This window comes from Halichoeres trimaculatus, unplaced genomic scaffold, assembly GCF_033239565.1.
Source record: "Halichoeres trimaculatus isolate MK-OKI-2021-1 unplaced genomic scaffold, fHalTri1.1 fHalTri1_scaffold_5, whole genome shotgun sequence".
NCBI classification, from domain to species: domain Eukaryota; kingdom Metazoa; phylum Chordata; class Actinopteri; order Labriformes; family Labridae; genus Halichoeres; species Halichoeres trimaculatus.
Window position 1 is genome coordinate 4,148,217 of NW_027437183.1, and position 26,927 is coordinate 4,175,143.

A 26,927-nucleotide genomic window follows, 5' to 3' on the forward strand; every position below is an offset into this window, starting at 1 on the left:
GTTTTGAATCCAAAATTCCCCCGTCACAGGTGCAGCCATTGTAGCAGTTGTGCAGACAGAGTCTGTGCAGTAGAGACTGAGAGGGATTCTGGGAGAATCTGAGTGGGGCGGGGTGACAAAAATAATATATATTTTTTTTCTTTCAAGAGTCTCATTACCTCTTGACTCGACCTTCCAACATATTTTACAATCCCTGAGAAAAATACACAAGAACAGCAGCTGTCGATCATCATCAAACATGACGTTAAGCCTCGTTTTTAACCTCGTATAACTAATGAAAACAAAACTTTTCAGAAAAAAAGAGGACTTGAATACAAGGCAGCCAAACGATATCTTCAATTCACCACAACAATCAGACGTGAGAAACATTTCTACCAGGTGAATTAATTTTTTAAAGTTTGACCACAGCCCATCTGGAATGACTGGGGAGATGGATTTTTTGACTTATACTGCAGCCAGCCACCAGGGGGAGCAGTTTTTATGGCGACCTCACTTAGAGCCGAGCAAATTGACATCCATTTTTTTTACAGTCATGTTTAACGGTGATTGATTTCTTTAAGAGTTTATATATTATTATTATTATTTCCGTCACCCGGCTCCACTCAGATTCTCTCATAGTCATTACTGCGCAGACTCTGGCGGTGCCTGTGACGGGGGTATTTTGGCTTCGAATAGGATTGGTTTGTTTAGGGTTAGGGCTCATCATTTCAGCATCCAGCATTTGCTACAAAAACTTTTCCCTCTAGTAAATGATTGAAGTAAAACATTTGTTGTTTTTTTTGGGTAACAGTAGCTGTCGTTGCATCACTGGCCCCTCACACCTGCTAAAAACCGACCCCCTCACCTTTCATCAGCTCCTTTAATCAGCACCCCCCCTGGTGTCTGGGTGTCATTAAGAGTCTGCGGCTGCATTTCAATGAGGAGTGGAAAAAGTCAAGAGCCCCTGTGGTGAATTTTATCTCTGTCTGGAGAAATAATGCTTTATTTTTCTCAAGAGTAATACCTTAAATAAATCTGCATAATCCAACGCTGAAATGCTTTTTATTGATTGTTTTTTGTGATGTAGGCTTAAAAACCAAGTAGCTTTCAGAGGGACTAACTCCACAGGCTCCTGCTCGTGTATGTTTGCCCACAGGAGCTTGTTGTAGACTCATTTCGAGGACTCACCATCCGGCAGAATCCAACAGGCTGCATCCACTCTGACATCAAGCCCGTCTGGATTACAGTCCTGCAGCCAAGCTTTCAACAAACAAAGGAAACGGCACATTACACCATTCCTTTCTCTGAAAAAGTTGCACAAGAGAAGAAAAAAAAAAGCCTCTCCAGTTATTTAACAAATACAAGTTTATTTGAAGTACAGACAAGGAAAAATGAAGGGCTTTTTTCTGGGCTTGCACTCCATATGACAGCAATTTGGGGGTATTGTGTATTTTGGCCCGCGCTTGTGCTCCGTGATAGATGACAGGAGAGAAAATCACGAGCCGCTGGCTTCGGCACAGACATGCAAATTGCTTTCAGCTGATTGCAGCATTCTGCTTGATATTTATCAAGTGGATTACAGTATGCCTCTTTATTTACAGCCAGGAAGCAGCTGATCGATTCCTCCAAAGGAAGGAAGACAGACCTGATGTTTTCTCCCTCTGCTGGGTGAAAGTAAAGCCTCACAGCGGCCGGCGTGCCGTCAGATATCAGGCAAACACTCAGATTTATCTTGTTTTATTGTCTGGATTACTCCAAATCTACACGCTCATTTAAAACTTCAGAGTTTACAAATGGTTTCCTAATTCTGCAATAACTCAGTTTTTGGCTGCATGTGTACGAAACATCGCAGCCTCACAGTTTCTAACATAAGATCTGTTTGTTTTTGTTTTTAGAGATTAAAGAAGGGGCTTTGTCGTGCTTTTAATGAGAGATAGGGCAGAGTCGGAAACTCAGGGAGTGGGGAAAGACTGGGCCGGGGGCCAAGGGTGGGAATTGAACCGAGGGGCCGGCACTTTGAGAACTGGAGCCTCCACATGGAGCACGTATTTTGACTTCAGAGCTGAACCAACGACCCATCAAGATTCATTTTGGAGAAAGAGGAGGAGCAAGTTGCATAATCTTAAAGAGTGGTTACTACATTCATATTAACAATGTGGAGAAATGTAACTCAGGGGTTCCCAAAGTGGGCTCATGAAATACCTTCCAAAATCAAAAGCTATGATCTACAACTGCACATTTCATCCATTATTGTAGAATGAAATATAAGCAAGTTAAAATATAAGTATAATAAAAATATAAATAATATTAAAAAGTATTTAAAGAATGTAAAGTGTGTTGGATCAAGGCCCATTTATGCTCAACGTTACGTACAGATATGGATACGGATACGGAAACAGAGTCTTCTGCTCATGCTCTGCGTTCTGTATTTCTGCATGTTTCCATGAAGCTTACGGATATGTGCCAAACGGAGCAGTACCACTGAAAACCATGGGGGCAGTGTTGCTGTTACTACTCGATACAAAGCTTTAGTGAGACACGAAGAAGAAATAACTATGGAGGAAATTTTGCGATGTATTTAACTGCCTCAGCAACCACCGCCTCCTACAACGCTGCCTCTGTTTTTGTCTTTTATGCGAGTGGTACGTTATTAATACCTCCACCAACAGTCGCCATGTTTGTTTTTGAGTTTCGTTGTCATAAATTTTTGACTCTGGGCTGACCCCCCCGGTGGATGTATAGACGGGTTTCTGTGCAACGTCATCACCGATGTGCGCGCGCAGCCAGGGGGCAGAAAGTGAGGCACTTCGTCGACAGTAGCATTAGAGGAGCAAACATGACAAAGAGTTGCTGCGAGGTTAACTGCACCAACTGGCAAAAGGATGGGTGGAAGTTGTTCAATATTCCAAGAGGATCTCATCCTTTTGCGAAGAACGGTTTTACCTTTAGTCCCAGCCTCTGACTGGGCAGGACACCTGCTCTCAATGCGCAAAAACCGGACCCAGTATCATAAATCTTGAGGTTTTGTACGTGACCACAAAGCACATAATTATACGCGTCCAAAGATTTATAGGCACGCAGATTTTCTTTTGTGTACACACTGGGTTTCTCTATAAGGTAATTATATGTCGGGCCAAGTAATAACAGGCGGTTTGGACATATCAGAGATCCACTCGTCGCTGGGGATACCATAAGGGTCTGGTAATTTCCCACCATTACTGAGAAAGAGTTTGTTATGATAATCTATAAAGTCCGATCTGTTTAAGCTATTGATGTAAGTTGCCTGAGCCATGTCTGTGCTAATCATAGATGTGCTGTGCTAACAAGTTCGCACACATAACTGTCGTAGTCATCCTAATAATAATAATTTTATTTTTTCGGCAGGCCGTGAAGTATAGCATTGCCGTTAACATCTTACTTTGATTAGCTGTTAACTTTGTCAGCTGTCACTGACGTTTCCAGTAAAAATAACCATCACAATCTGGTAAATTTCGTGATATTTATGGACCTTTCAGAACGTGTTTTTTCTACTTTGTGCTACAATGAAAGAGAGCGAGAATTTCAATTAAATGACATTTATTGCGTCAGGGGAAACTTACGATCAATAGAGCATCTACAATACATCTCAGTTTATATCGAAGCAGTGTTTTGCCCCCTGGCTGCGCGCGCAGCTCCTATTGTTTGTACACAAGAAACCAGTCTATTGGTGAACTGCAATGCCATCGTAAAGGGCGTACGCAAGTAAGTGAGCAGTGGCGTTACCATCGTTTGAAATATACGGAGACATTTTCTTACGTAAAGGGAGGAGAAATGGGCCTCAAGGGTTTTCCAGGAAGTTCCCCAAACATGTGATGTTCTGCACCTGGCTCAATTTAATGGTGTTATAGTCGTTATGCACAGGTGAGCATGACATATATCCAGTAAAAAATGGGTAGCATGTAAACTTCCAGTTATCGTAGAGTGCCGTGCTACCATATGATATTTAAAGTTTGTGAAAGATGATATTCTGCTGGAAAAACAAAGTCTTATCGATATATGCTAACCACTAGCACATTAATGCAATTTTCCTTTGTACGTCAGCGTAGCCCAAGGTTTTAATATCAGAGCTTCTAAAGTACCAAAACTATATAAAACCTCCATCTAGTAATCTTTTCAGAGATTTATGTATCAGTGGGCTCTCAAGGAGATCTCTTGCTTTAATAAAAGGACAAACACATGGAGTCCGAGGTATATACACATGATTAATCTGACTTTAAAGAATGACTGACTTGAAGCTCTCAGCTTTCAACACGAAAGTAAGTCTTCTAGCTCAGGCTAGCTACTGTTAGCAAATTACCTTCAAAGCTCCAAACAAATAAAAACATGCACATTTTAAAGCCTTTATACGACTTGCTACATGGTGTTGTACTAGATACCTGGAACAGAAACTTAAGGAAACTCCGGCAAATGCCGTATTTATTTAATCTCTGGCATCATAACACCTCACACCAATATGGATGTGATTTGCACATAGAGCCCACTGGTTAACTAGCCGATTATTGGCAGTTGTGTATGAGGCTAACGCTACCGCCAAATGGGCCGTTTCAAAACGGTATGTTACGACTAAAGCCCTGTTTCCATCAAGTGGTTCGGTTTGGTTCATCTCAGTACGGCGCACATTTTGTTGCGTTTCCTTTGACTAAAACCAGGACCAGTCCCCAAATCACCGACCTGTACTGACCCACTTTTTGGTACTCTTCTGATCTGATCCTAGAAGGTGGAGCTAGAAACACTGCGGTCCATTGATTGGTGGAAATTGATTGGTCTTCTGTGCAACAGCAGTAATAAAGAACAACAAATAACCCTGCCGTGGTTAAATCTCCAGTTGACCCTCTGACGAATTGCTGGATGCCTTCCATCGTTGCTCTTTGTTTACTGTGTTGCCGCCTTTCAAGAAGAGCACAAATGGCTGTGGAAACGCAAACAGGATCAGGCTTTACTGATCCAACCCTCACCAAACTGTACTGATCCACGTCGGACCACTTGGTGGAAACTGGGCTTTAATGGTCCCATCTGTGTAATCAGCTCTTTTAAATGAGTGTGAATGTAGTTTCTGGTGTCTACAGCCAGCCTCTAGTGGACACTCAATGAACTGCAGTTTTGATTGCACACTGCTCAACAGAAGCAGGTTGTTACTATGTTTTGATGCCATAATAAAGGTGTTTGTATCTTTGCAAAGAAATTTGAGAGACAGCTCCTTCATTTGTTGCTCTGAAAGTGTAAAACGAAACGAGCTATGGCAGAGAAAAGATGAGGAAAGTTGTGAGGTAGTTTGAGGAGGCCAAGTTCTTACAAATCCACATCCCAGAGTATAAAAATGAAACACACGGTTCAGTTTAATGAGCAGAAGAGGTTTTTTCAGCTCCGTGTGATTTAATCTCGCCTCAGATCAGGATCCAGATCTGTTTGAAGACTCGGATCGTGCTCTCTTAATCAGGTAACCAGCTCCAGGAGGAAAATTACCTCCTTCCGACCGCTCGCGCTCACCTGCAGTGACCCGGAGCAATCAGAGGTGAACGGGGCTCCTAATCACGGAAAACCCTTCAGGTCAGCACACGCGCGCCCTCGTCCCGGCCCACCCAGCCTCCACCGCCGGGGCCAGCTCGAAGTTCAAGTGTTTAACCTGTCACATCAAATAGTCTCAGCGAGGGGATTACTGAGCAGGAAGCATCGTGTGTTTAGTGCGATGCCGGCTGCAATATCCTGCCGCTCTGCTGATCCCGGCAGCTGCGGGTGGAGAGCCATGACGAAGCCGCGTACGCTTTGGTCAGCGAGGGAAAGTGTGGAAGGTCAGTCAGGAAACAAGTCCTGGAATAGACCTGTAACCTGGAGCAGAACCAGGACTCCCTCTGTTTGTTTTCATAAAGCCAGCTCAGGAGAGTGCAGAGGGTGGACGGAAACACCAGTGGCATGTTGTGAATTGATCAATCCTCAGACGATTGATGAAAGCGAGGACCGTTTGTGTAGCCTGCACTCTAAACTCTGCACGTTGGCTCTGTGAGTGCTGGAAAAAGCTGCAGCACGGCGAGGCCGCTCTGTTTTTCTACTCCACACTGTGCCAGCCCTCTGACAGCTGATGAATGAGCTCAAACCTTCCTCCTCCCACAGATCCTTGATGGTGTGCAGCGTGCGGTCCAGGGAAAGAGCCTGAGGACTGGGAAACCTTAACCCATCCAGGGGTGAATGTAGAGGATTTATGATCTGGAGTTTAGGAACAAATTAATCTCACTCTGCAGAAAACACTCTATTAAAGGTTGAGGAGAAACTGGGGAAAGCTTTTCCTGCTCTAAGGAGTAAAGTCGTTAAGCTGCGGTTATTTTTGACCACTTGGTGGCAGCAGAAGAAACATCGGCTATTCCCTCAATTACACATATTTATGCATAACTTCTATCCTTTATTTTACCTCAACAGATGTGTTATGAAGAAATCACCCCCATCTTTAGCTCTATGAATGAATAAATGAGCCACAGAGGTTGAACCTGTTTGTGAAACCAAACTGTGAATGTTTTTAAATTCTGCCGTAAAAAATGAGAATAATAAACAGGTGGACACTTGAGAAGCTGCATTATTTGCACTTAGCAAGCATTGCTTCTATAACACAAAGCCATTTAAACACAGTGTCGTATAATGTGCATGCTGATATTAGCAGTTAGGTGAGTGCACTGCCCTGTTTAAAGAGGGGGTATCCTGCTTAAAGAGGGGGTATTCTGCTTTTCAGATTTTTAAACATGGGTGTAAAGTAACAATCCTGGATGTTCAGACTGAGCATGTGCAGATTTTCAAACCTCTACATATTCACATGTCCCAGGAATCCCTGAATTTGATCAAAACACTATGGTCTGAAAATTAAAGACCCGAGGTGATCGAGCCTTTTCGGTGGTGGCTTCCAAATTGTAGAATGATCTGCCACTCAAAATAAAAACATACCCCACCCTAACGACTTTTAAATCGCGTCTTAAAACTCACTTTTATTCTTTGGCTTTTTACTCAACATGAGAGTTGTGTGATCCGTGTCCTTTTTTATGACTCTTATTTGTTTCTATGTGTTATTTAAATTGATTTTATTTCTTTTATTGATATTCTCATATATTATTTTAACTGTGCAGCACTTTGGTGAACTTGAATGTTTTTTAAAATGTGCTATATAAATAAAGTGGATTGGATTGGATTGGATATTTTACTGAGATTTGCTGGAATAATGAGGTCGTCACATGAGGATTCTCTAATATGACTTGTTTAAGGGGTGGGTCTTAAAACACCAAGCTCTGCCCCCAAATAGGCCGGGCCAGTCAGGCAGGTTTGTGGAGCTGGGAGCCTCAAAGATGCTGTGAGATGGATCTGTTTTAATTGCTCTCCCTCGCCACCTTGTGGCCCAGAGTCTCTGTACACTGGCGTGAATTACTTTTAGTGAGACGTGTTTGTTTTGGAATTCAGTAGAGATCGAATCAAGACAAATTTTCTTTATTCAAGACAACTTTTTACTGGTTACGTAGCGCTACGGTTTAAAACATGACAACAAGCAAATGTTGTAGCAGCCAGTTATATGTAGCGCTATCGGCAGCCCGGTGCTCCAACATATCTGTAGGCTAACGTGAGAACCAGTAAACACTGTCAGTTTGTACAGTAGTTTAGTAGCTGTTTATATTTAGCTCAGCTGACAGCCCGGTGCTCCAAGAGTGTATTCAGACCTGGACTGTTTGGTCCACTTTAAATGGACCAGGGTTCGTTTCGCACACTGTTGCAGACTTTTCATGCAGGTGTGAATAGACACAAACAAACCCTGGTGTGGAACAAACAACTGGACCAAGACCCACTTTTTGAGGTGGTCTCGGTCCGCTTCCAAACAAACTCTAGTGCGGTGCGTGGTTCTCCAGTGCAGGTCTGAATACAAACCAAGGTCCATCCGAACTAACTACAGAATACATGCGCCTTTTGGGCCTATAAAGCCACCGTAACCTAACCGTCTTTGGTTCATACCTGATCCTCCATCTAATGTTTAGCCACGCTGTTGCTGGCATGTTGTGGGTCAGGACACGCAGAGCATAGCGCCTCCTTGCTGCGATCATTCGTCTTCGCTGTTCTAAAATTGTTAACGGTGTTGTTAAGCCTTCTTTGAAGGAGCTGCTCTTGAAACTGAAAATGATTTTGCAGCTCTAATAAGAGCACAAACACGTGTTTACCTCCATTTCTGGGTCTGTACTCTGTGTACTCTGTACGCCCTTTGTCAGTGCTGTCCAATGAGAGCACTGATCGTCACACACCTGGATGTGTTTACAGAATATAGTCCACTTGCAAAAAGTACAATCTGAATACGAACCGCACCAAACAAAAAAATAAAGTCTGCTTTTGGTCCGGACCAAACAAGTGGACCAAAGGACTTTTCTGGTCTGAATACAGCCTAGGAATCCTGGTTATGTCCTGCCAGTCATCTACCAATCAGAGCTAACGTAACCTCACTCTTCATTTTATTGATAGACTCTCAAATTTGAACAGACCACTGCAGAATAACTGCTGACTGTGGGTTGGAGTCAACATTAGCACTAACAGATTAGCCCTTTTAGCCTTTAGCTTGTGCTCTATCTCTCCCCTGTTTCTCTTTCTTCTGCTCTTCTGTCCTTTTTCTGTCTGACAGTTGGACTCCAGTGTCCACCATCACTACAAAATTAATCACAGAAATCATTTTTAGCAGAGAAAAACACAGGTTAGGGTTTTCTGAAACAAATTTCTTGAGCTGTCAATCATGAAAGGATACTAAGGGGGCACCAGAGGGACAGAATAAAAAGTGAAAAAAGCACAACAGCCCCTTTTTAAATACATGCCCACAGACTTTGGTATAATTTCTCCTTAAACATGCAATAAAACCATCTTTTCAGAGTCTGGAAATGAAGATTCAGTCTTCTGCTCTTAAAATTTAACGCTTTATGAAAAGTTGGGCTATTGCAACAAATGCTCTGCATGAAGTCTTGGTGACTTAAGGAGTTGATGACTGTCTGTTTAATACCTGAACTTTTAACCCTTTATCAAACAAACATAGGATCCTCAGCCCTCCTGAAACAGACCTACAGAAAGATTTTTTTCACATTTTAGTCATTAAAAAACGTCATTTCGTCCTGGCGTGAGTCGACATTACTCTCCTGAAGTCGGACCAGCAGCCAGCTGAGGTCAGCCGTCCTCTTCAATCAGCATCTTCTTCCTCTAACAGCTTTATAACAAACGATAAAGACCCTCCGCTCTGATAGAAACCCACCCATGATGCCCCTCTTCTGTGCGCCTGTTCCCGCTCCGTCAGTCGTACCGGCCTCTTCCACGAGCGGACAGGAAGTGTGCTAATCTGTAACCCGATCCAGGGGAAGGAAGAAGTCAGGAACCAGCCTTCAGTGCTTTCACCAATCGTATTCATCACAGCGCCGGGCCGCGCTGGCTTTGGAGCGGGAGCACGGCTTAACTAAACATCTCCTCCATAAAATAAATGCTTCCAGGTTACTCCCAGTCCAGGTTCCTCTCCCAGGAGCATCTGATCTCAATTACCAGGAATGCTGAAGGAAGCGGCGAGCCCCAGCCAGCAGCGCCATGGAAACCCCGAGCAGATAGGAGTCGCTTTCAGGCACTTGTGAGGCGGGAAACAATGATTTGATAATTAGTTCCTGATGCTCCTCATTCTCCTTCGTATCAATCACGTGGAGGAGAGTGGATCAAGTTCAGATACAGTCTGGAGCTGCAGAGATGTATGGGTGCCTGCACGTCCAAACAACCTCCAGGACTAAACAATAAAAACTGCACAGTGCTGAAAAGGAAAGGAGAGAAGGCAGCACAGAGGATTGATAGTTAGGAGACATAAGACTTTACCTCCGTTTAAAATCAAAAGATCAAACATGAGCACAGTATGTCTAAATTATGTCTAAAACTTCTGTAATGAAGCCTCTGAAGTTCTGTTTAGTTCTTTCAACTGCTTCTTAAAACTTTTATTTACTTTAAATTTTGTTTTTTGTTTTATCATGTTGTTGTATTTATATTTATCATCATTATTTATAATTTTTACTGTTTAAAGTTTCATCAAATCATCAAATAAAACTGTAAAATTACCCCAAAAAATAAATAATGATAAATATAGATTTCTTACCTCCTTCTTTCCTCCTACCTTTAACCTTGCCTCCTTTCTACCATCTTGCCTCTTTCCTTCTCCTTGCCTCCTTCTTCTTCATTTCTTATACCTTGCTTCTTCTTTTCTTCTTGTCTCCTTCCTTCCTTTTTTTCTCCTCCTGTCTTTCTTTGTCTCCTTCTTTCTTGCCTCCTTCCTTTTTGTCTCCTTCCGTCTTTCTTTTCTCTCTTTCCCTCCTATCTTGTCACCTTCCTTCATGTTTGTCTCCTTATTTTTTTCATCCTTTCTTTCCTCCTTCTTTCTTTTTTCTTTCCTCTTTTCCCCGTCTTTCTTGCCACCTTCCTTCCTTTTCCTCTTTCCTTCTTTCTTCTCCCTCTTTCCCTCCTTTCTTGCCATCTTCTTTCCTTTTATGTATCCTTTCTTCTTTTTTCCTCCTTTCTTTTCTCCTTTTTTCCTCTTTTTTCCTCCTTTCTTTCCTCCTTCCTCCCTTTTTTGTCTCCTTTCTTCTTTTTTCCTCCTTTCTTTCCTCCTTCTTTCCTTTTTTGTCTCTTTTCTTCTTTTTTCCTCCTTTCTTTCCTCCTTCATTCCTTTTTGTCTCTTTTCTTCTTTCTCTCCCCCCTCCCTGCATTGCCTCCTTCCTTTTCCTTAGTTTATTTCTTTCCTCCTTCTTTCCTCCTTCCTTCCTTTTTCTCTCCTTCCTTCTTTCTTTTCTCTCTTTCCCTCCTTTCTTGTCACCTTCCTTGATTTTTGTCTCCGTTCTTCTTTTTTCCTCCTTTCTTCCCCCTTCTTTCCCTTTTGTCTCATTTTCTCCTTTTTCCTGTCTTTATTCCCCCCCATCCTTTATTGCCTCCTTTCTTCTTTCTTTCTCTCCTTTGGTTTGCCTCTTCCTGCCTTTATTCTCTCTCTCCTTCTTTCTACTTTTATTCCTTTTTTGTCTCCTTTCCTTCTTTCTTTCCCTCCTCCTATCTTGCCTTCTCCCTCCTTCTTTCTTCCCCTTCTCTCTTTTCTCTTTCTTTCTTTTTTGCCTTCTTTCTTTCACCTTACCTACCTTCTTCCTTTTCCTTACCTCCTCCCTTCTTCTTGTCTCCTTATTATTTTATTTTTGAGGTTGTTTCCTTGTCCAAGTTTTAGTATTTTACTGTTTGATTGCCGTTTTTTTATTTCATTTCATTAAATTTGTTTCAGTTCTTCATTTGTTAAACACTTTGTGAACTGATGTTTTTAAAGGTGCTGCATCAATAAAGATAGTACTGTTATAAATTATCAGGGCTCAGGTTGTGTAAACTCTCTGACCACATCCAATGAACCAATCAGAAACATCACTTTTTTTTATTTATTTTATTTTTTTATCCTGATGACCTCAGAGCTTTGACTGGTCTCTCTCGTGCTCTAATGTAAACCTGTTGAAACCAGAGAAATCCAATTGAAGACTCTGTGAGGATCGTCTGTTTAACCTTCACTGCAGCGCCCCCTGTGGCTGGAGTTGGTAGTGATTTCTGGGATTTCCCATGAGCTCCATCACCCTCTGTTGTAAAGACGTGACTCTTGTTTGTTTTGCAGAGCAGATTAAAAATCTTTTGAGTGATATTTTCTCTGAATCTAAAGAAGAGTCTGTTTAAGGATCGATGTAAACTGCTCAGAAACACACCCCACCAGCTTAGAGGAGGACAGGACGGAGGAGAGAAACCTTATCACTGCTCTTCTGTTTTCCTGTTGTGCTCAGACGGATCAGCTGCTGATAAATTACGCGAACATGTCGGGGTCAGGGTTTGACTTATCTCTGGGAGGATATTTCAGACGGGCTTTGGTCTTTAAATTGCTGCAGCATGCAGGAAATTACCGCCGAGTTACTTCAGCTCTGAAGCATCTCACACAGGTTTGGCTGGGTCTGATATCTGTGCGGGAAGAAACCAGAGATCAGAAACTGGCAGCTCAGACGCAGAGTTCAGATCATTTTCCTGACAGACAGAAGAAAGACGCTTTGTGTCTTTCCTTCACATATCTAAAAGAAGTTTAATCAACAGACAGAAAAAGATCTCCAACTTTCCATCAGAGTGAGGAGCTTTGCTCTGGGATGGACTGCTGGCCATCGCCTCAGGTTTCCTGATCACAGGAAGGAATCATCCAGAGAGTACGAGGGATCAGATACGGGCCTGGTTCAAAGCTGTCAGATTTTGACGATTCCTCCACATGCAGATCATAAAACTGAAGAAAATGTTGTTTCCCACCTGAAAAGTGCAGAAACATCACAACAATTAGACAAAATTTTAATATCTTAATCAATAATTCTAATGTTAACTTTTAATTTATTTCATATTTTTAATGGATAATTTTGATGTTTATTTTTTAATTAATTATAATATTTTGAACTTTATTTTCTTCTTGAGTTGTTAGACTACTCTTGACTTCTCTCTTGCTGTTCAATGTTTATTTGGTTGTCTTCCTGAAGCTGTTATACTTTTGTCTAAAGCTGTCATTTTGTTTTTTTTGTTTAAAGGTGCCATAAAAAAGTGCTTTTTTTAAATCATTTATCTATTTATTTATTTATTTTATGCAATAATAACGTTTCATTCTCTTTATGAATGTCAATCTTTTTATGAGAAAAAAGTTATAAATGCTCATCAGATAACTCTCTCAGGAGTAAATTCCTCCACATATAACTTAGTTTGCAAATATTCAAACCACACAAAAACAAAGGAGTGGCAAAAACCAGATTTGCATTTTACTTGAAATACTTAAAGCATCGCGCAGGACGAAACTTGAATACAGCTGAGGTTTAAAAGTTATACCAGCTCACCAGCAGGTGGAGCTGGAGAGCTTTAAAATTCTTCTTTAACACCCCTCTGTTTCCTGTGTTTCCTTTTAGTGTTATCATTTCACACACACACGCACACAAAAATATTCATCATCTGCTTGTTTGTTTTCTTTTTTCTTCTTTTTACTTTATTTCCATTGTAGGTCTGAATATTTTCCTCACAGTGAAGCGTGGACAGGTGTTAATCAAATGAGTTTGGTGTAAGATGCAGAAAGCTTCCTTTGGATTATCAAAGACCAAATAGAAAACCAACAGAGGAAGTCGAGGAAACCGTCTCACCGCCCCCTCAGCCGCGCTGCCTCCTGTCAGAAAGACGGATGAGGCTCAGAGAGTTCAGCAGTTCAGTCAAACTCTGTCTGCTCATCAGGATTCAGCAGCTCTGAGACCTCACTGAGGATCCACCTGAGGGAGTCATGAAAGGTGAGTCCTAAAACCATCTGCAGGAAAGCTGTCTGATTAAATCTGACGGTCTGAAGTTGAGATTTGACCTGTTTTTATTATTTGGTGCAGAGTTTGGCCTCTTCTCCATCTGGGCGTTTGTCCACCTGTTGCTGCTGCAGACCTCATCGTGTGCCGGGGACTCGGGAGTCGGTGAGATTGTTTTTTAGTCCACCTGAACAGCTCTTTCCATGTTTGTAAGAGTTTTCTACAAGTTATGAAACACCCTGAACAAAATAATCAAACCTAAGGTCATTTAGAGCCTGTCATACCTGTAACAGTGACGGGAGATGTCAGATAAAAACTTTTTTTGAAGGCATACAATAAAAAGATTCACACTGGGTGAAAAGTTTGAGTGATATGGAAAAAACTTTAAAAAGTATGATGGATTTAGCTGATTATTTATCCAGCTTTTGGTTCTTTTGGCGCTGTGGGCAGGAGCCACGTCCTGATGAGAGCTGAATTCAGCATCTCCATAAAGCTTGTCGGCAGGAGGAGGCATGAAGTGCTCTAGTTCTGTGCTACTATAGGAACGCCGTGGTACCAAATGTCCACAAGGGGGCGCTAATTTTTAAAGCTACGAGCTGTCAAACAATAAATAAATAACATGACTGACTGTTGTTAACTCATCGGCAGAGTTTTGGCAGTGTGAGCAGGAGCCAACTTCTGCTGGAGGAGACCAGCTCCTATGAAGATGTAATTCACTGAAAAATTAAAAGGTCCCATATTCTGCTCCTTTTCTGTAGTTAAATATGGATCATTGATGTCTTCATGAAATGGTAGTAACATGTTTTAGTCCAAAAAGCCAATAAATCAAGCACAGCAGCATTTTTTCCAGGCTCTCATAGCCCCTCTGTTCAGAACGCTCTGATTTAGTGGGCGTGGCCTTCATATGTAAATGAGCCACCACTGATACCGCCCTGCTCTTCCACGTCACTGAGAGCGGCGCCACGAGCTCCGAGTGCAGAATGTTTAGAAAACAGCGAAGCTCGTTTACTGTAACATTACAGGCTAAAACAACAGGCTAACCACAGCTAAAGTTAGCATCCTGAAGCTAACACAGAGACAGGGGGGACACTGAGGAAAAGCTCTTACATCTGCTCCACAGCACACAGCATTTAAAATACTCACATTTCCAGGGTCCCAGGTTTGTTGGAGGATGGTTGGTAATGCGCCTGGATTCAGGACCAGTCTATTGGCTAGCCCTCTGTTGGACTGTCCAAAGTTGGAAAAGCAGTCGGCCGTGAAGTGACTAGCACACACATGCACAGTTTTACTGAGTGTAGCTGGCACATTTCCTTGATAAATGAACTCTAGACACTTAGTCTGTCTTCTTCTGAGATGGGAAGCTTGTGTATGGAACTATGTGGCTGTTTACAGCCAAAAACAAAGCAGTGATGGCTCTTCAACTTCGGCATTCTCCTGCCAGGGAGGGGGTTTGGGGGTATCTGCTCCGGTGGACCAATCAGGTCAAGCTTGCTCCTGATTGGTCAAAAAAGGGAATCGCTGACGTCAGCAAATCCCCAAATTCCAAACAGCTCTTTTTAAGTGAGGATTTTACATTCACAAGCTCTACTAAGTACAGGTTTTGTCATTAAATATCACATTTTGTGGGCTGGAAGGAAAGACAAAGACCCACAAATTTCAATAAAAGACTTAATAAAGTGGTTTTTGCATAATGTGGGACCTTAAACTTAAGTTGTGTTGTGGCTTTTGCAAATCGTATGACACATACAGGCCACCATAAAAACCTGCTAATTACTTCTGTAAAGAAATGATTTCTCCTATTGCTGATTGTCTCTTTTGAAGCTTATAAAATGGGAATAAAACAGCGAGAACAGCTGTTTCTATTGAGGAGTATTTCGTTCTGCGACGATGAAGCTAACTGAGGATCCACCGACACGTTAACACGTCTGTCCAGCTCACATCAAATCCTCAGAAACCTGAAATGCAAATATTGTTCTGTCCTCTTTCCTCTAATTCACAACCAATGAGGAAGCGATGCTGCATGGTCTCATTATCTCAGTGAGCGTCTGTAAGTGTGAAGGGCGTGAAGGGGGGGCAGGAAGCCGTGGCACCACGACCCTGAGTGTTGGAGATACGAGCAGTGGGTGGGGAGGGTGGGGTGGGTGTGAGGCTGCAGAAACAGCTCCCTTCCTTGTAGAAATAAAGTCTGAATGAATAAATATAGTCTAATGGTTGTGTTGAACTTATCTGTATTTATCCTGAGTGGTTTCACTTCCCACACACACACACACACACAGCTACAAACACTGGAGACCTGGTTTAACCCGAAGCACGACTGGTGCACATCGACTCCTGTTGGGCTCTTATGATAAAGACTAAAGACCTCCCTCCTCACATACACACTAACATGACTCTTCTCCTCGCTTGCAGTGAATCCCTGCTGTTTCTACCCGTGTCAGAACTCAGGAGTGTGTGTGAGATTTGGCACAGACGGCTATCAGTGTGACTGCACTCGAACCGGCTTCAGTGGAGGAAACTGCACAGTTCGTAAGTTCAGGAAAACTTGTTCCCACAAACTTCACAGTGACATGAACACACATATCTACCTGACAGGGCAAGACATTTAAATATTAAAGACTCAAAATGAGCAATTAAGCACTGATATGAAATCTATTTTTAAAGGTTTTTTTTTGTTTTGAGTTTAATTAAACTACACTGCAAAAATTTAAAATCTTATCAAGTGTTTTTGTCTTATTTTCAGTAAAAAAATGTCTTTTCAGACGTAATATGAGCCACATTCACCTGACAAGTGAGGAAAAAAATAAAGCTTGTACAATCTTTCTCTTCTGAAAATAAGCTAAAATCGCTTAATCAGATTTCAGGTTTTTGCAGTATCGATTTCGCCAAAAGTCTTCTCAAAATAAAACTTGTTCAAGATTCAGTAAACCACATTTTAACCAACTGAGCGCCTCAGAAACATCTCCCTTATAGAAACACTGTAGAGGAGATGAAGGCCACATCCACACCAGTGGCGGCTGCTGGTCAGTCAAGGAAGAGAAGCTCATTGTTTTCCAGCCTACATCATAAATTTGTTTATTTATTTAAACATAAATTTTACTCGATGTTCCTTTTGCAAGAAAATGATCTGTGACCCTGTCGTACCAACCAGGTGTTTTTTCCAGGGATTTTAACAGTGTTCTCTCAACGCTCGTTGGTTTTAAGAAAGGTAAACTCGCTGTGGATCGATAAAGCCTCCGGATCAGTCTAGAACATCTGACTGTAAAACTCAGAAGATGCTCCGGTGGAGAGTTATACTTCAAGATCGCTGACTGGCTCATTTCACTGTCAATCAAAAAGGGATTTGGCTTCAGACAGATCATCCAATCATCATGCAGAAGCCCAGCGTCCAGGCCAGCCCACTGCCTCATAGACCCCCAGAGACACTGAGCGTCCGATGGGGGGGACAAAGCCCAGCGTTTATCCAATGACCGTCCAGTTTCCACAGTGGAACAACCCACTCTACGCTTCCCCGCTGAAGTCAGAAGACGCTCAGCGTCCGACTGTGTTAAAGCGCTGAGACGCTGCGGGGATGAATAGGAGCCTGTGATAGGAGCTGATTCTGAACCAAAGATGGAGGAATTCTAGCTCAGATTTTGTCAATGAAATGTTCACACAGCAGAACATAGGTATTTGGGAACCGTATATATATCTTTATATGTTTACGCCTGTTGTCGACACGAAACCGCAGCTTTGTGTCACTAAAAATGATGTTTTCTAAAAAACTCCAGCCAAAGTGAAGATTTTGGAAAACTCCGGTTTCATGGTTTCGTGTGGACGCAGAGTTTTTTACAGCTGAATGATGGGGGCTCATTTTGATTGGCTGGCATGGATTTCACGTCAGGAAAACACTGCCCATTAAGGGTTTGGCATGCATGGAGCTGCACTCACTGGCAGATTTACCTGCTCCGTGTGGATGAAAGTATTTTTTTAAACAAATGAGGGGGATACTCGTTTTTGAAAATACCCGGCTGTGGACATGGCCAAAATATTCTAATAAATTTCATTGCACTTGTTGCAATGATATATGAACCAAATCACAACTTCTCACACAGTTAAAAACTCCAAGGCCCATTTTTATTCACAAAAAAAAAGCAAAAAAAAATGTCTGTTTTTAGACAAAAACACACGTTTAATGTATTTCTCTTATCATTGTGCTTCACGACTTTTAATTCAAGTCCTTTTTTTAAAAAAGAGCTTTTTTTTCCTGTTTTGAGACTCAGAAATACCTCTAAAGGCTCACTTTTTCAAAGATTTTTTGTCAAGTAGAATAAACTTGCTGCAAGGACTGATAACGTCACTAGTTTTAAGATGTTTTCTTATTTACCAAAGTTTTTTTATCTTGTATTTAGGTTACATTTTTTGCAGAAAGCATAGATCACATTTCCTCTCTGTCTGTCTGTGCAGCTGATCTCTGGACCAGACTCCTTCTCCTGCTGAAGCCCAGTCCCAGCACCGTGCACACCTTCCTCACACACTTCCCGTGGTTCTGGAGCATCGTCAACAACTCCTTCCTGAGAGACACCATCATGAGATTAGTGCTGACAGGTCGGTGAAATGGTTTCGAAGCTGCAGAAAAGAGATTCAGTAGAGTCTGCCTCGATGTAGCAGAAGTTGATTTGCTGAAAATATTTTAACCCACAAGAGGAAGTGATGAGATACTAGAATACAACAGGCGGCCTCAGTTTCCAAGGTGCACACTTTTGGCTTTGTACGTCTTGGTGGTGAACTCAGAATGAACCCAGACTCAAAGCTGGAGTCTGTGGTTATCCCATGAGGAGGGAAGTCTGACCCACTCTGAGCATTTGTTTCCACAAGCAGTGAATGTTCATTTATATGCTCTCAATACTCTGTTGTGGCTCCTTAAGCATGAATTACTGCATCAACGCCGTGTGTCATGAGGCCTTCAGCTTGTCTGGTGTCTCTCAACTTCCTTCCAAACAATACCTCTTAGACCCTCAATGGGGTTCAGGTCTGCTGGCATATCAGTGATATCCAAGTCATTTAACCAGCTTTTGGTTCTTTTGGCATCGTGGGCAGGAGCCAAGTCCTGCTGGGAAATTAAATCAGCATCCAACCTGTGGCTCGTTGCGTTTTGGTGTGTGGCTCTTGGTTACTTAAGAAGAGTGGACTCTCTTCTTTTATGTCTCTCTTCCTGTTTTTGGTCCAAAAAATAGCCAAATCAGACTTTTTTAATCGTGTTCATCTTGGGCGCTCCATCCTTTGATCCTCTCCATGATCTCCGTCGTCTTTTCTCACGATGGCGCCGCTCCTCCTCTCTGAACTACTGAGACACATCTTTGTGTCAGCATGAGCTGCCTGAACTTTCCTGACTCACAGCGTCTCTCTATGTCTCTGTCATCTCACATCTTCTCCTCATATCCATGCTGAGCTCTCGTCCAAAGAGCGCACCGCTTTCACCCACAGTAGTTTAGTTATAGTAGTAGTTATAGAGGCAGTAAACAGTAATTGGATGTCAATGGCAGGGAACACGGACATTTTAATTAATATTGACCAGTTGGAAAAAAATAAAAAGGATTTACAAATCTTCTCTTTTTTGTGTATTCATTTGATTAGTCATGCTCTATAATTCATTTTATGTCATTTCGTTTATGTGTAAGAGGAAGTGCGTTTGTGCGACCGCATGTGTGATGAGGCTTTTTGTAATACCACAGTCATTTTTGTGGCTCTTGGTCTCTGACTGTTTGGACACCCTGCTTTAAAGTTTGCCAGCAGAGAGACTCATAGAAATCCTCTCGTTTGCTGGTACTGTGCTACTTTACAAACATGGTGCTACAGTCAAAATACACCAGATGCGTCTCCGGTCCGGCTTTGCTCCTTCACAGAACTGGCTAGGAGCATTTTCTAATCAGGTCAATGTGTCAACTCACACTGGATCCGCTCCTTTGTGGTACGGATGCTTCCCTGCTCCGGCAGGTCACAGCAGATACACAAAAGTCCTGATTTTGCCTGATTGGGGCGCTGTGACGTGTTAGCAGAGCCGGGCCAAGAGTCAACACAGGGATCCTCAGTCTCTTGATTTCAGATGTCTGGTATCCAGCAAGGTATCTGACTGAACACAGCTGGTCTGAGCCAACGTGAGCAATGGAGTGAAGTCAGTCCAGTGATAATACACTGCAAAAACTGCAACCTACGCTAGTGTTTTGTCTTAGTTCTGATAATAAATAAAAATATGAGCCAAGTTCACCTGTAAAGTCTCATTTTAAGATATTAAAAGACAAAAATGACGCTTGAATTGCTTGAAAAAAGGTCTGTCAACCAGCTTTTCATTCTTTTGACTTTGTGTCCTGCAAAAAAAACAGTATCCTATAAACTTCGAATACTTTCAACTAATGCAACTTGATCTGCTGATTAAGTAGTTTCCAGAAGAGTTCACTCTGTTGCGGGGGATGTTTTTATTATTTACGGTAAAGTTTGGGTGTAGATTTTTCTTAGATTGATGCTACGTAATAGGAAGACGTAGCTAACTGGTTTTTGAAAGTCATTTTGAACGACCTCCTCCTTCTCTTCCGACAGTGAGGAGCGACCTTATCCCGAGCCCCCCGACCTACAACACCAAATACGGATACCTCAGCTGGGAGTCTTACTACAACATCTCCTACTACACCCGGCTCCTCCCGCCTGTACCTGAAGACTGCCCGTTACCCATGGGAGCCAAAGGTGGGACTTACCTGTGTACAAAGACCACTGTCCATCAGAGGAGCTGTATTCTGACCTGTTCCTACCCCTCCAGGTAAATCTGTTCTTCCTGAACCCAAACTCCTGGCTGAGAGGTTTTTCAGGAGAAAGAAGTTCAGACCCGACCCTCAGGGGACCAACCTGATGTTTGCCTTCATGGCTCAACACTTCACGCACCAGTTCTTCAAGACCAACCATGACGTACACGGGGGCTTCACCAAGGCTTTGGGACACGGGGTGAGAAACACACAAACAGGTATCCAACTCTGAAAGAAGAATAAAACTATAAATTCTTTGGCTCAACTTTTTTTAACGTCTCCTTCAGGTGGATGCGAGTAATATCTACGGCGATAACCTCGAGCGACAGTTTCAACTCCGCCTCCACAAAGACGGAAAGCTCAAATATCAGGTAATGAAACAGAAGCTAACAGAAGCTAACATGAATGTTTTAGAGATCTGCTCTTTTTGATCAAAACTTCCCTCATCCTCTCTGACTGTTTGGAAGCTTAGCCTCTCATGAGAGCTGGAAACAGGCTAAAATAGTTAGCATAGCTTTGCCAGAAGCTTCTCCACATGATGCAAGATGAATATTCTCAACATTTGCATCATGAAACTTTATTTTGAAGAAGCTAAGCCAGAGATTCCCAAAGTGTGGTGCACGAGCTGCCACTAGGGGGTGCAGGATGTAAGTGTAATAGCAGCTGAGCACCATTATTTAATGATAGTGTATCAATAAATAAATTAATCACTTTTTGATGGGGGGTTAACAGTTTAAATATTTAAATGCTGAATTTTTGTTACAAAGAAATGACTGCTTTTCATCTCTCGGCGACCATACTTAACTTTCAGATATTATTATTGTTATTATTGTTATTATCATACTGTTACTTAGTGTTATTCTCCACACTGTTTCTAATACTAGAGATCATTAGGCCCATTATTGTACATTCTTGATATTGATATTGAATAGAAAATACTTTATTTATCCCTGAGGGGAAATTCTGGAGGAGTCACAGCAGCAATCAAGAAAACAAAAGTAAGAAAGTGCAAAAAGCTCCATAAGAAAATAGATGATGACAGCTTGTCCATCATTGTCCAGTTCAGCCAGCCTCCACCTCCACAGGGTCCAGGACTGAGCTTCTTCAGCAGTCTGTTCAGTCTCTGTCTCCTGGATCCTGTCTGCTCACAGCAGGTGAAGCTCTTCCAATGTGGCGTTGGTGTCTGGTGTTAGCTCTGTTAGCCATGTCTGTGAATAGCATGATGCTACTCTGCCCTCTGGTACTCCCTTTGTTGCTGGGTTAGCACAGCTAGCTCGTCCATCTTATTGGAGATAGATCTTACGTTCCCAATAACGATGGATGGAAGGACAGGTCCATGTCATCCTCACCTCCTTCTCCTCACCTTGTGGGGAAACATCCGGCCTTGCACCAGTTAGCATTGACATGCTACAGGCTGCTAACAGCTGGTTTCACATGTAAAAAAATGCAGCCATGGTTACATGTAGGATCTCCAGACAAACACAGGAGAAAAAATAGTAAAAATATCACTGAAGACAAAACCAGTTTGGTGTCCACGACCAACAAATGAGCCATACAAAGTAATGATCCAATCCAAATGCAAAGATTACGAAAAAAGACATGAAAAAATTACAAGAAACAGACAAAGACGAGAGAACAGCTGCAAAAGGGTGGCACCTAGCAACTTGTTCATATGGCTTTAAAGACTATGCCTATTTCTGAAAAGTTTGAAAACCGCTAAGCTAAGCTAACTCTCTGCAAAACAAAACTATTGAGAAGCCAAATATTTAAAAATTTGACTTGGATTTACTGCTACAGCATATTTCTATTTGGATGTTTTTTAATACTTCAATATCACCCAACTAAAAGTAAAATGATCTTTAAGCTCCAGGAACTTGATGTGAACTAACTAGGTAGTTCCTGCACCCAGGGGTGTCCAAACTTTACCAAAGAGGGCCACATTAAAAGTCTGTGATAATGACCAAGAAACTGCAGGTCTTACAGACTTATTAACTGTGACAGTAAAATATAAATGCTCTATTTGTTTGATTGATTGCTTGATTTATTGATTGATTGATTGAAAGTGTTTATTTTGAAAAATGTAAAAGAAAATAATAAGCAAGAAAAAACTGGTCAAACAGAAGTTGGAACATAGAAACTTTAAATTTTTCAAACAATGTAAGATGTTGACAGAATCAAATTGTTAAATCATGATCTTACTTCTTTTACATTTTCAAAAAGGAGCTGAAGGAAGTAAAACTTATTGTTTTCCATCTCTTTTTTTCAATCCTACACCATTTTTTGTCTTTTCTGCTCCATTTCATAACTTTAATCTGGTCTTGTGTCCTCTGATGTGGTCTTTGAACTCTCACATTTCACATCCTGATAAATTTGTTCATTTAAAGACGTCAGCTGAAGGAGTTGATGAGTTTCTGCAGAATGTACAGACCTTTAGCTTTATACAAGTAGCCAGACATAGTTTAGTGATTTATTACTGGATATCCTTTGGTTTGGTTTGTGCACTTGACTAAAAATGTCAAGAAACATGGTTCATTTCAAAAGTAAACGTCTGTATCTGCTCTTGTGAATTTGTCAAGTATCCCAAAGTAAAGTCTAAAAACCTCTTTGTTAGATAAATTATCTGTAGCACAGCTGTGGTTTCCAGAGTGACTCTTGTCGTGATAACTCACCAAACTGCTGAAGCTGACATCTTAAAACTCAGCGATAGTGGTGTAATCGTTCTCGCTGATCTGAAGACCTTAATTAACCTTCACTTCCTGTGTCAAAGAACTCTGTGGTTGAGCCGTCATGGTGTCTGAACAGAGACAAACCTTTCACTCAGTTCACGCTTCACTGGTAGCTGTCATCCTACCAGAAAGTTCCTCAATTTGTCTTTATCTGACGCCACTTTCTTTGAGGTTATAAGACTCAAACTCAGGCTTTGTTTCTGTTTGTTCTCAGTCGCTGAAAGGTGAGATCTACCCTCCCACAGTGGCCCAGGTTCCTGTACACATGCTGTACCCTGAAGGTTTCCCTCCAGAGCAGCGTCTGGCCATCGGTCAGGAGGTGTTCGGCATCCTCCCGGGCCTCACCATGTACGCCACCTTATGGCTGAGGGAGCACAACAGAGTCTGTGATGTCCTGAAGGCCGAGCATCCTACCTGGGACGACGAGCAGCTCTTCCAGACCAGCAGACTCATCATCATTGGTGAGAGGAGCCTGCTGGTCCAGGTTCACACACCTTCAGTCTCATTGTACTTTTCCAGACGTTGGGAAAAGTCACAGGAACGGCTCAGAATAAGCAATCAGAGAAAAAGGGGAAACAGATGCTAAAGGGTACCTTAAAACAGACAAAACCATGCATGTGAAAGAAAGAGAACTACAGAATACTTGACCAGATTTTCAACAGAGTAAATGTAGTCAAAGAAACATTTTTTCAGTTCTTAAGCAATTGCCAATAAAAATGAAAAAACAAGAGGACCGGGCACGGAGCCATGGGGAACTCCAGAAAATTATTTTTCAATCTCACACAACAAACACGCTGCAAAAACTGAAATCTAAGAAAGTGTTTGTGTCTTTATTCAGTAAAAATTTTCTTATTAGATCAAACATGAGCCACATTCAGCTGAACAGTCCAGAAAAATGTCTTCAAGATTAGAGATAACCCGACATCTTTTTCATTCCGATACCGATTATTAGTAGTCAAAGAGGCCAATAAAGAATATTTGAATTTTAATCATGTGTTTTTTTTAAACAGTTTCCAGGCTCAGCAGCTTGTCAAATAAAGCTAAATGAAAACCTAAAAAACTGAGACTGGGATTTTTATTACAATTTCAGGAGAGCCACTGTGCATCCACAGCTTTCACTGCTGATTGGCTGCTACCAGAGCCATGGCTCTGCACGTAACCAATCAGATGATACAGTGGGTGGGACAATGCTGGAGCCAGCGTAATGATTGCAAAATAAAACTGTTTTAATTTATTTTAATTTTATGAACCATTAGATTAAAAAAAAGCAGATGTCGATGTGTCTAAAATTGCCAAATATAGGCGTAGATAATGGCTTGGCAGATAATGGGTCTCTCCCTATTCAAAATATTAAAAGACAAAATTACTCCTAAATTGCCTGAATTTTTTTAAAATATTTATGTAGTTTCTGGTATTTTAATATAATTCTATCACTTTTACGAAGTCAAGAAAAAATGTCTTATTTCAAGATATTATAGGACAAAAATAACTCCTGAAACAGTGACAAGTTGCTTTTTGGGAATAAGAATACATGTTTAAAACAGTGTAATATGCAGATGCACATGGTATTACAAAGGTTAAAAGGTCATCTCTCGGATCGAGCTATGTCTGTTTCAGGGTTACTGGCTCTAGATTGGATTTACCTTAAGAAACTAGAATAAATTCCTTTATTTGATTTAGATACTCATAGTTGTATCTGTTTTTAAGGTACCTCTGCATTACACCTGGTGTTCATAGGGCTGTCCTAACAGCAATTTATCAACCACTGATTTATATTAAGGAAAAAAGACAAGAGGACCGAACATAGAGCCTTGGGGAACTCCCGAAAACACGTCAGCCTGTTTTTTCATTAATCTACAGTTCTATAGTTTCATTTAGCAGACGACACAAGCAAGAATTTAGACAGAAAGAAAAACCTGGTTGGTGTGACAACAATGTTACAAGTTATTTGACTGCAGCTGCTGCCAGTAAGTGCAGGATTTTTTTTAATAATGTAGAATATTCAAGCCAACTTACCACAATTAATTGCTCTTACAATATTCTTCAACCTTCAACAACATTCAGTAATTAGTGCTGAAAATTCACTAAGAGCTGAGTCTGAGACCTTCTGACTCATTCTCCCCCTGAGGACAAAGAGGAGAAGGCTCAGATTAAGGGTCTAAGTGTTCCCTGAACAGATGAGTCTTCAGACATCTCTTAAAGTAGAAAGGGACTCTGTGGATCGTATAGAGTTAGGTAATTCATTCACCATTTGGGAACAACAGAGGAGAAGAGTCTGGCTAGAGATTTGGAGCCGTGCTGGGCTGGGAGCACCAGGCGTCTTTCACAAGCAGAGGAGTGTAGACCTGGATGAGGGACCCCAGGAAGGCTGGAGCCGTTCTTGTCAGTGTTTTGTAAGCCAGAAGAAGAGCTTTGAATTTGATTGGAGCTGCCACTGGAAGCCAGTGAAGAGAGATTAAAGACCAGGCGTGCTGCTGCATTCTGGGTAATCTGCAGAAGTTTAAATATACACACACACAGGGAGGCCTGCGAGGAGGGTATTTATGTCTTAATTTTTTTAACTGTCTATTCACCTGACAAGTTTATGATTATGATTATGATCTTTTGATCCTCCAGGTGAAATAATCAACATCATCATTGAAGAGTACGTGCAGCAGCTGAGCGGCTACCGTCTGAAAATGAAGTTCGACCCCTCGCTGCTTTTCAACGAGCGGTTCCAGTACAGCAACCGCATCGCTCTGGAGTTCTGCCAGCTCTACCACTGGCACCCGCTGATGCCCGACAGCTTCCTGATCGACGGGGACCAGATCCCGTACTCCCAGTTCATTTACAACACCTCCCTCCTCATGCACTACGGGGTGGAGAAGCTGGTGGATGCTTTCTCCAGACAGCCTGCAGGACAGGTAGATAAAGACTTTAACTTTCTCCATTGCCTGCCTCATGACTGTCGCTTGTTTCCCGCTCTCTGCTCGCTGATATCTCACAGATCAAATAAGGATCTCTCAAACAGACCACAGCAATGTCGCAACATCTGAGTCGACACGTACTCACAACCACCAAACCACCGCGTCTGAAAGGCGTCCACATCAGCACAGACTTCCCCTCCCAATCACTTCCTCAAATCAAATGAACCTCACACATCACTCTGCAGCATCATCACTTGCATGAGAGGCGGTTTCTCTGTTTGCTGAGAATTTAGATGTTGATCATGTTGCCTACCACTTTTTATCGGTTGTTTGTGTTGATTAACTGTGCTTACAAAGACGCTTTCCGACCTGGTTACAGGGAGTTTAGGTTCAGATCAGGTCAGTGACGTGTGGAGGAAAATAAAAGTAAAAGCACTACATGGCCAGACCAGTAGAGGGCAGAGAAACGAGGAAGAAGGGACTTCCAAAAAGGGTCCAAAAAGCCGATAAATCAAGCACAGCAGCATTGTTTCCAGGCACTCATAGCCCCTCTGTTCAGAACGCTCTGATTTAGTGGGCGTGGCCTTCATATGTAAATGAGCCACCGCTGATACCGCCCCGCTCTTCAGCGTCACTGAGAGCGGCGCCATGAGCTCCGAGTGCACAATGTTTAGAAAACAGCGAAGCTCGTTTACCGTAACATTACAGGCTAAAACAACAGGCTAACCGCAGCTAAAGTTAGCATCCTGAAGCTAACACAGAGACAGGGGGGACACTGAGGAAAAGCTCTTCCATCTGCTCCACAGCACACAGCATTTAAAATACTCACATTTCCAGGGTCCCAGGTTTGTTGGAGGATGGTTGGTAATGCGCCTGGATTCAGGACCAGTCTGTTGGCTAGCCCTCTGTTGTACTGTCCAAAGTGGAAAAGCAGTCGGCCATGAAGTGACCAGCACACACATGCACAGTTTTACTGAGTGTAGCTGGAACATTTCCTTGATAAATGAACTCTAGACACTTAGTCTGTCTTCTTCAGAGATGGGAAGCTTGAGCATGGAACTATGTGGCTGTTTACAGCCAAAAACAGAGCAGTGATGGCTCTTCAACTTCGGCATTCTCCTCCCCGCTGCAGCAGGGAGGGGAGTGGGAAGGGAGGGGGTTCAG

The 26,927-nt window shown here is 42.1% G+C and overlaps 1 protein-coding gene across 1 annotated transcript in view; it reads left to right on the forward strand.

The window, feature by feature from the left end:
• Window positions 1-26,927, forward strand: part of ptgs1 (prostaglandin-endoperoxide synthase 1) — a 38,074-nt gene that overhangs the window by 9,734 nt on the left and 1,413 nt on the right. Inside the window, exons 2-10 of the mRNA XM_074670035.1 lie at window positions 13,076-13,352; window positions 13,443-13,523; window positions 15,768-15,884; window positions 17,802-17,942; window positions 19,932-20,075; window positions 20,149-20,330; window positions 20,419-20,502; window positions 23,072-23,318; window positions 25,474-25,760. Of these exons, the coding sequence (XP_074526136.1) occupies window positions 13,346-13,352; window positions 13,443-13,523; window positions 15,768-15,884; window positions 17,802-17,942; window positions 19,932-20,075; window positions 20,149-20,330; window positions 20,419-20,502; window positions 23,072-23,318; window positions 25,474-25,760 (1,290 nt within the window). The 5' untranslated portion in view covers window positions 13,076-13,345. The remainder of the gene's footprint in view (window positions 1-13,075; window positions 13,353-13,442; window positions 13,524-15,767; window positions 15,885-17,801; window positions 17,943-19,931; window positions 20,076-20,148; window positions 20,331-20,418; window positions 20,503-23,071; window positions 23,319-25,473; window positions 25,761-26,927) is intronic.